Genomic DNA, 10,055 nt, shown 5'->3' with positions numbered 1-10,055 from the left:
CTACTTACCTTTACTCTTTTCTCTCCTAAGCTCCAAGGGTCTTTTCTTTTGCCTCTAGAAGTAACTTGTTTCCTGAGCCCACTTTTTTCTATAGGTCACTTCTACTTCTGTGACTTTATAAATAAAATAAAGAAAAATATGATTTGAGAGAGGGAGGGAAAAACATCAGTCATTTGCCTCCCAACCAGGGATTGAACCCACAACCTTTTGCCTTTTGGTGTATGGGATGACGCTCCAACCAACTGAGCCACCCAGTCAGGGCTAAATCTCTCCTTTTCAAAGCCAGGTGTTTGTCTCTGCTCTAGTACTTTCCGCCTAATCTTGACCTTTATAGCCTCCTATCCACTGCTGAAACTCTTCCTCATTGATCTTAGGTCCTCATGGCCTTTGACATCTCAGCCTTTGATACTGCTTCTAAACTTTCATATTTTCCCTTGGTTTCCAGGGTGTTAGGGGGAACTTGAATTTGAATCCTGCTTCTGCCACTTAAAATTCATGTGATACTGTCCCTCTCTGTAAGGAGGGGCAACAACTGGGGCAGCTCTGTAAATTTTAAGTATATGGAAATATAAGCTATGGTATTATATCCCTTACCTTTTTTTTACTTCCACAAGTACAATCCTGATCTTCTCTACCATGGTTTGCAAAAGGCGGTCCATATGCTGAATGTGGCCTGCTAGGTCCTCACAAATTTTAAAATTTTGGGGAGTTCACATTAAAAATATATGCCTTTAGCTCCACTGTGGCTTAGTTGGTTGGTCATGGTCCCATGTACCAAAAGGTTGCTGGTTTGATTCCCGGTCAGGGAATGTGCCTTTTTGAGGACTCTCTCTCCCTTTCCCTTCCTCTCTTTCTAAAAGCCAATAAAAAAATCTTAAACGCACACACGCACGCCTCTAGTTCAAACCTCTGCCTCGAACTCAAGACTTAGTGACGACCTTCCCTTCCCTACTTTCTACTTCCTTTCCTCTTTGATTTTTCTCCCTGGCACTTTTTACTCTCTAATATATACTGCTTTTCCTCTGGTTTTCCTTTCCCTCACCAACTAGAATATAAACTCCAAGAAGCTGGCATTTTTTGGTATGTTTTATTGAAGGCTAAACCCCAGATCAGAACGGTGCCTACTGGCACATTGTAAGTGCTCAACAGATACTTGTTGACTGGATGAAAAATACATTAAATTGAAATTTCTTGTTTTTCTTGAAAAACCAGAATCTATAACTTTGGGTTTGTACTCCCAACTGGCTACAGGTGGCTTGAGGTGAGGAGCTGTGGCCATTCAGAAGGTACAGGGGCTCCTCAGTTTGCTGTAGACCACGTCTTCCCATATTGTTTTACACCTGGCCTGGGGGGGGCAAGAAAAGGGCACTTGTGCCCTAACCGGTTTGTCGCAGTGGATAGAGCATCCTGCGGACTGAAGGGTCCCAGGTTTGATGCCAGTCAAGGGCATGTACCTTGGTTGTGGGCACATCCCCAGTGGGGGGTGTGCAGGAGGCAGCTAGCTGATCAATGTTTCTCTCTCATCGATGTTTCTAACTCTCTATCCCTCTCCCTCTATAAAAAAATCAATAAAATATTTTTTTAAAGAAAGAAAAGGGCAGTTGTTCCCACAGGCAGAGGTGGGGCAATCAAAGAAGGGGTGTGGGGCCTTAAAGCATAAAATGAGACTGAGGCAAGGGTATGGCAAGCAGAGGAAATAAGATGTGCCAGTGACAGTGTATAAAAGGGCACGATGGACCCAGGATTGCAAGTGATTGGTGACAGTCACAGAAGCTGGTAGTGAAGTGGGCTGTGAAGTATAGCTGTGTCCTGTAGGGTAGGCCCAGGGAACCTTCAAATTTATTTTTAATATTATTAGATTTTCCTAAATAAGGAAGGGTATAATTAAAACAAAAATGGCCCATAATCTCCTTTCCCAAATAACCCCTGTAGACATTATTTAAAAATGTCTAATGTGTTAGAAAATTCAGAGATTCAAAATGAAAGTAAAAGTCACCTTTCCTGTTCATCTTCCCAAAGTTAATGGCTGCCAACAATTTAAGTACTTTGAGGGGGAAAAAATCTTATGCCTCTACTAATACTTAGATTTATATAGAGAGTGTCCCAAAAATGTATACACATTAACAGCTGATAGCTCAATTGATGTTCTTTCTTTCAGATTTAATCTATTGGAGTGAATTATTCAAAGTGAATACATTTTTTGGGACACCCTGTATTTCCAAAGGTTTATTTTTTTTAAACAAAAATATGTGCTTTTTTTGGGGGGAAAATTCAAATAATACAAGAAGCATATAAAGTAAGAGCTAAAGCCCCTTTTTCCTCTTTCCCCTTAATCCCCAAAGATAGTCATTAGAAGAAACAATTGGTCTTTCAGATTTTGTTTGCAAATATATACATATAAGGCATTTTTGTTTGTTCAAATGTGAATTTATACGTTGCGCTTGTTAGTTACTGTATAGCATGGACATCAGAGCTCCCTCATTCTTTTTAAAAGTTGTATTTGTTTACTTTAATCAATCCTTATTGATGGACATCTCTTGCATGGACTCTACTTTTCCTCAGTAGAGGAAAAGGACTAGCAAGTTTAGTGTGGAGTTTCTTACTAATTGTTTGAGAGGAATTTAATGCAAGTGAATTAGAAGTACAAGTTGTAGGAGCTGTAGACTGCCTTGGGACAGGTCACAAGTGGGGTGTTTGGAGTGCACTGCTTTGGGGATGGTTCTCAGGGAAGATTTATGGAGCATTCTTACACCAGGCTGGGATTAGACTAGATCTGAGTGTCACAGCAAATTAATATTGTGAGCAAGTAATTTAGCTTATTTCTTGTGGACTCTGTAATGGCTGCATGTGGAGAGGAAGAGAAGAAAGGGGCTGAGACTTTACTTTCATCTCTGAGGAGATTTGGGGTGAGGGGCTAGGTCTCTTGATTGACCCTGGAACCAAGGTACCTTTCAAAACCAAGGTTTTGATTTGGGGGAAGGATTTTGCAGAGAACTTCAAGGATGCTGGGGGTATAGTGGAAAGCACACTGCCCTCAGGAGTCAGAAGATTGGCGTTCACTCTTCACAGGGCCCGTGGTTCCCTCACTCTTCGTTGTGGGATTGGGTCATCTGGTTTCTGGGGACCTTTCCAGTACAAAAATGTTAAACTTTTGTTTTGCCTGGGTATGTTCTGAAGTATGTGGTAGTCCTTGCTCTTAAGGAGCTAGTGTTAGTAGACTGTTCTCTCAGCTCATTCCTTCCTACTGCAGTATGCAGATGCTGTCTGATAAGTGTGAGAAAGTGAACATTAAGAAATAGCAGCACACTGGTGTGGCTCAGTTGGAGTGTCAACCTGTGCACCAAAAGGTGGCAGGTTCGATTCCCGGTCAGGGCACGTACCCGGGTTGCAGGTTTGATCTCTGGTTGGAGTGTGTGTGGGAGGCAACCAATCGATATTTCACACTCACAATGTCACTCCCCTCCCTCCACTCCTCCCCCTCCCCCTCCCATTAATATAAAAGCATGTCCTCTCCCTCTCCCTCTTCCTCTCCCTCTCCCCCTCCCCCTCCCCTTCCCATCAATAGAAAAGCATGTCCTTGAGTGAGGATTAAAAAAAGAGAAAAAGAAATAGCGGCAGTTCAGTCCCTTTTACAGTGGATGGGATGGAAACTATCATTCGAAGAGAATCTTTGTCTTGGCCACTATCACTTTCCCTTTGATTGGTGGAGTGCCACTGGTGTTTAATTTGCCAAGTGCTTCATGTATGAACTGATCTTTTCATGATCTGTGCTTTCTTCCAGGTTAATTCCAAAGATAGTTCTCGTAATTCCACGAACTCTGAGTTTGCAGCTGAAGCTGAGGGTCAAAATGATAAAATTGAGGAACCAAGCAAGGTTCAGAAAAAGAAGAGGGATAGACTTCGAGACCAAGGCTCTACAATGATCTACCTGAAGGCTATCCAGGGCATTCTGGGAAAGTCAATGCCAAAAAGGAAGGGCGAGACTGCCACTACGGCAAAACCAAACACAGGAGATCGTCCCAACCGTGGAGAAGGACCAGCCAGGAGTGTCACTGTGTCTACTCCTCAGAAAGAGAAGGAGGCAACCCCAGAGGTCAGAGTGAAAGAGGAAAAAAAGGCTGTGCTGGAGAGAAGCAGCTTCTGTGACAGGAGAGTGGTGATAGACCCTCAGGAGAAACCCAGTGAGGAGCCACTTGGTGACCGAAGGACAGTTATTGACAAGCGCTCTCCACCCCTAGAATTTTTGGATGATTCTGACTCTCATTCAGAAAGCCACAAGGTGAGTCTTGCTCATGCCGAGAATGGGGGTTTTTAGTTCTCTTGATTAAATGTGGTATTTGCTCTTTCTGGTTTGGGCCTAATTGTTATTCATTAAAGCAGTGCTTTACTTACTCAGGATTCCAGGCAACAAATTGATGGTTCTCTTCCAAAATACCTTTTAGAGTTATTAAGAAATCTCAGATTAGTGCTATCTTCTGTTTTTGGAATTTATATGTTTGTTAGGATATGGATTTGCCTGCTGTACAAAACCCAAAATAACAGTGGCTTAAATTAAATAGAAGTTTGGCTTGAGGAGGATGACTCTACCGAGTCAGAGATCCTGATGCCTTCTGTCTTGATGCTCTGCTGCTCCTCAGCAGTTTCCGTCCTGTGGTCTGAGATGACTGCTCTGAAAGGACTCAGTACATTACATTGATCAGTCCAGCTAAGAGGAAGAATAGAAGAAGAAAGTACACTCCCTCCCTTTTAAGAGCTTGGCTCAGAAGTTGTCCACATAGTATCTGCTCATCTCTACTGACAAAAATCTAGAAACCTGGCCAACACCTAACTGCAAGAGAGTCTGGAGAATTAACTTCCATTTGGGCAGACTTACACCCAGATAAACTTTTATTGCTGTTAAGAAGGAGAGAGTGAGCCATGGCTGGGTGGCTCAGCCATGGAGCATTGTCCTGTACACCAAAAGGTTTTGGGTTCAATTCCCGGTCAGGGCACATTCTTAAGTTGCAGGTTTGATCCTTAGGTTGTGGGTTTGAGTCTTAGATTGGGGTGTGTATGGGAGGCAACCCATTGATGTTTCTCTCACATTGATGTTTTTCTCTCCCGCTCTAAAAATCAATAAAAACATATCCTCAGGTGAGGATTAAAAAAAAAAAAAAAAGCCCTGTCTGGTGTGGCTTGGTTGGTTGGAGTATAGTCCCATGCATTGGAAGGTCATGGGTTCAATTCCTTGTCAGGGCACATACCTAGGTTGTGGATTTGATCCTCAGTCAGGCATTGAAGTTTCTCTCTCCCCCTTCCTCCCTCTCTAAAAATAATTAAAAAAAAAAAAAGTTCACTCACACATTGGGCAGTTGATGCTGGTACCTATGTATGACCCTCTCTAGCAGTGGTCTTGGGCAGTATGATTTCTTTTCTTTTTTTAAAAAAATATATTTTATTGATTTTTTACAGAGAGGAAGGGAGTGGGATAGAGAGTTAGAAACATCCATGAGAGAGAAACATCGATCAGCTGCCTCCTGCACACTCCCTACTGGGGATGTGCCCACAACCAAGGTACATGCCCTTGATCATAATCGAACCTGGGACCCTTCCCAGGCCGACACGCTATCCACTGAGCCAAACCGGTTAGGGCGGGCAGTATGATTTCTTATGTGGTGATTGACTTCCCCCAGAGGAGCAAGCTGAGAGATACCAGGGGAAGCTACAGCTTGACCTACCCTTGGAGGTTTCACTACTGCACTCCGTTGGTTACAAGTAAGTCAGTAAGGCCCAGGTTCAAGGACAGACCACCATCTTTCAATGGGAAGTAGTGTCAGAATTTGCAGACACATCTTAAAACTGCCACAACTGAAATTCTGATCAGGTAGCTCAGTCGGGTAGAGCATCGTCCTGATATGCCAAGGTTGCATGTTTGATCTTTAGTCAGGGCACATATAAGAATCAACCAATGAATGCATAAATAAGTGGAACAACAAGTTGATTTTTTTTCTCTCTCCCTTTCTGTCTCTCAAATCAATTAAAAAATGTTAAAAACAAACAAACACAAAAATGGCCCTAGCTGGTATGGCTCAGTTGGTTGGAGCGTTGTCCCATAGGCCAAAAGGTGGTGGGTTCAATTCCTGGTCAGGGCACATTCCCAGGTTGCAGGTTCAACTGTGTGGTTTTGCATTTTGAATGTATTAGAAATGTGTTGTTAGAGATGAGATTCCTGGCACTGTTTTTTTCTAATATCCCCAATACACAGAGCAGTTTTTCTTAAGAGGGATCATTCAGAAAGAGTGCAGATACAGCATCCCCTTTAGGGATGGCATTATGAGTTTATCCCTGATTTGACTGTTCATAGCTATAACCTGGCTCACTTTCTGGAAATAATAAGAAATCTAGGTGACAGGTAAGTTAAATGAGCCAATGCAAAACCTTCACCATGGCCAAAAAACAAGCCAGAGCTTATGTTCTCTAAATGACAGAGTGTGGGAGGCTGTCTTCACACAGGAAGGCTAACCCTTTGTTGCTTCTTTTCTGCAGCCTAAAGAAAGGGAGGTGGTGATAGAGCACACCTCTTCAGGAAGTGACTGGTCCGACGTGGATGAGGTCTCCACAGTCAGATTCTCTCAGGAGGAGCCCATCTCACTGAAGCTCTCAGCAGTTCCAGAGCCTTCTGCCTTCCCCACTGACTATGTCATGTACCCGGCTCACTTGTACAGTAGTCCTTGGTGTGATTTTGCCAGCTATTGGGCCAACAGTCGCAAGCCTTCTAGCTACCCCTCCATGAGCAGCAGCAGCAGTGACACATTGCAGGCTGGGAAGAGCAGCCGGGGCCTCCTGAGTGATTATTCCCCCAACTCTACAGTGAGCTCCCAAAACACCTCTAGAGATTTGGAGGCGACAGAGGAAGGCAGATCCCAGAATTCTCGCTCATATAATTTCTCCAGAAGCTTACAAGACAAGGTGAAGGAGAAAAGAACATTCCAGGAGGAGACGCCACCCCGTTCTTATGAAGGACATGCATCTAGCTCTCTGCCAAGGAGCCATCTAGAGCCAAACCTAGAGGAGGGTTTCATTGATACCCATTGTCACTTGGACATGCTCTATTCCAAGTTGTCTTTCAAAGGGACCTTTAGCAAGTTCAGGAGAATTTATAGCACCTCCTTCCCTAAGGAATTTCAGGGCTGCATCTCTGACTTCTGTGATCCCAGGACACTGACAGATTCCCTATGGGAGGATTTGTTGAAAGAGGATCTGGTTTGGGGGGCCTTTGGCTGTCACCCTCATTTTGCTCGTTACTACACTGAGAGTCAAGAAAGAAATCTTTTGCAAGCCTTAAGGCATCCCAAGGCCGTGGCATTTGGGGAAATGGGCTTGGATTACTCTTACAAATGCACCACACCTGTCCCAGAACAGCACAAGGTAATGGGGTTCTCTTTAGTTTGCTTATAATTTTGTGGTGTTTTTTTAAGTTCTTAGTTTATTAATCCTCTCATGAAAAATCTATACAGATAAAGCCACTGAAGAATCTTTGCTATTTTTGCCAGCACCAACATTGGCCTTTGCAGTTCCCCTGACTTTCTTCCATTCTGTTCTTGAAGTCTCATATGGGCTTTTCTTGCAAATCTATGTTTGGGTTCTTTTTTTTTTATTTTTTGCATAATACAAGGAATCATAAATCATGCCAAAGCCACTTGTCTTGCCACTGCCAAAGTGGTTTTTTCTTTTTTATAAATGGATTGATATCTTTAGAGTTATTAACTTCTTTGGGATTTTTAAAAATATATATATTTTATTGATTTTTTACAGAGAGGAAGGGAGAGGGATAGAGAGTCAGAAACATCGATGAGAGAAACATCGATCAGCTGCCTCCTGCACACCCCCCACTGGGGATGTGCCCGCAACTAAGGTACATGCCCTTGACTGGAATCAAACCTGGGACCTTTCAGTCCACAGGCTGACGCTCTATCCACTGAGCCAAACCGGTTATGGCTGCCAAAGTGGGTTTTGAATCCAAATACAAAGATGATATTTGGTGTGATCTTAGACATTTTGGCTAGTTTTTCCCAAATTTCTGTCTTAAGTACTGCTGCCTTCCTTGGGTGAAGAATGTCAGTGACCATTGGTTTACACTAAAGTAGTCTATTGGTCATGAACTTCCTGGTCAGATAGTTACTATGTTATGATGGCAACCAGCTTGCTTACAATTGTAATTAATTAATTTAAACCCTCACCCCAGGATATGTTTTATTTATTTTTTTAGAGAGGAAGGGGAAGAGAGGGAGCAGAGAGAGAGAGAGAGAGAGAAATGATCAGTTGACTCCCGTACTCACCCTCACTGGGGATCAAACCCACAACCTAGGTATGTGCCCTGATGATGCCCAACCAACTGAGCCACTTGGCCAGGGCCACTTGTTTACAGTGTTAATTCTTCTTTTAGTTGTTGAAATCTAACCATAGGGTTTTTCTACTTGGCGGGGAGGGGGGTGTCTTTTTAGAACTAAAGAATTTAGAATTTCTAAAAATGCAATTGCTCTTATCCAGACCATCTATATGTCATTTCTCAAATTCTTCACAAGCTATTTCTTTCAGGTTTACTATATAAGGGGATGGGGGAAATTGATAGGTACTTTGTGACTTATGGCTAATGATATGTATCAAAACATTTATTTTCTTTCTTGGGAAGCAACAAATTTTGTTTAATTTTTTTTAAAAATATTTTTTTATTCATTTCAGAGAGGAAGGGAAGAGGGAGAGAGAGAAACATCAATGATGAGAGAGAATCATTGATCAGCTGCCTCCTGCACGACCCCTACTGGGGATTGAGCCTGCAACCTAGGCATATGCCCTTGCCTAGAATCGAACCTGGGACCCTTCAGTCTGCAGGCCGACACTATCCACTGAGCCAAACCAGTTAGGACATGTTTAATTTATTTTTATTCTGATTTTAAAGTTAAGTATGCCCAATTGTAGAATATTTGGAAAATACAAAAATGTATAAAGGTGACAATTTCCCATTCTACTAGAGATAACAACTATTACCATTTTAATATTTTTTACTCCCATTATCTTTTTAGCGTGGAGATTTGGCAGGGTATGAGTAGTTTCTGATTTAGACAGGAGCAGGAAAAGGAGAAAGACCCTCATACTATGCATGTTGCCAGGTTGAATTTGTTGTGTGCTGCCTTTCTGTTGATGCCTGTTAAGTCTGGGTCTGCATGCCCAATATGCTCAGGCCTTGGTGAACGTGTATGGATTCCAGCCTGGGCAAATTTGATACCAGCTTTCTCTTTGGTGCTGTCCCCAATCTAACTGGGGGCATCCTCAGCAGCGCACTGATGCTGTGCACCATTGATACTGGCATCTGAATTAAAAGAAGGAATTTTCAGAGTCAGTGGTTTCTTAATTTTCTTTTGATCAAAGAAAAAAAAATTCAAGGAAGGTATGGTGCCCTTCTGCTCTAGCAGAAGACTAGACCTTTGTACACTTTTAGGAGATAGAGATTTCAGTTTGAATACAGTTGTCCATGACAGCCAGTAAGCATGCAAGGCTTAACAGTTAATTTCTATAAGAAACAACTTAACACATTGCGTACCGCTCAGGAGTTTTCTCGTGTTTTGCGCGCCATCTGTTAAGGACCGCTCATGAGTGTTCTCGTTTTTCACGCGCCATCTGTTATGGACCTTAGATGTCAACACACTGTCTTGTCCACTGTGGGGCGCGGTTACAGTGTTTTGGCCAGGTTCAAGTGTCCTCTGTGGGGCGCGGTTACAGTGTTTTGGCCAGGTTCAAGCCTCGGACTAATGAAAGGACAGGGTCCTCTCACTGCCAAGTGCAAGTCCCAGCTGGAGGGCAGGGCCCTCCCAGCACAATCATAGCCAACGGCTGTGGTTGTAAGCTTGAACCTATGGTCCGAACATTAGCCCCATGTGCCTTGTGATAGAGTTTAGGTGCATGTAGTTGAGTAGGGTTGAGACTCACGAGAATGCTGTAAACAACGTGATCATGCCCCTACTTTGCCTCATGGCATCTGCTATAAAATAAAGACACGGCTTGTGGGCGCTGGCGTT

At 43.0% G+C, this 10,055-nt stretch overlaps 1 protein-coding gene across 1 annotated transcript in view; it reads left to right on the top strand.

Moving 5' to 3' along the window:
* Positions 1 to 10,055, top strand: part of TATDN2 (TatD DNase domain containing 2) — a 32,541-nt gene that overhangs the window by 10,692 nt on the left and 11,794 nt on the right. The window contains exons 3-4 of the mRNA XM_005870133.2: positions 3,782 to 4,279; positions 6,526 to 7,407. Of these exons, the coding sequence (XP_005870195.1) occupies positions 3,782 to 4,279; positions 6,526 to 7,407 (1,380 nt within the window). The remainder of the gene's footprint in view (positions 1 to 3,781; positions 4,280 to 6,525; positions 7,408 to 10,055) is intronic.

The sequence above is a fragment of the Myotis brandtii genome, unplaced genomic scaffold (assembly GCF_000412655.1).
Source record: "Myotis brandtii unplaced genomic scaffold, ASM41265v1 scaffold312, whole genome shotgun sequence".
Lineage (NCBI taxonomy): Eukaryota > Metazoa > Chordata > Mammalia > Chiroptera > Vespertilionidae > Myotis > Myotis brandtii.
Note: the sequence above shows the minus strand (reverse complement) of the source record. Positions and strands in the feature narration are given on the sequence as shown.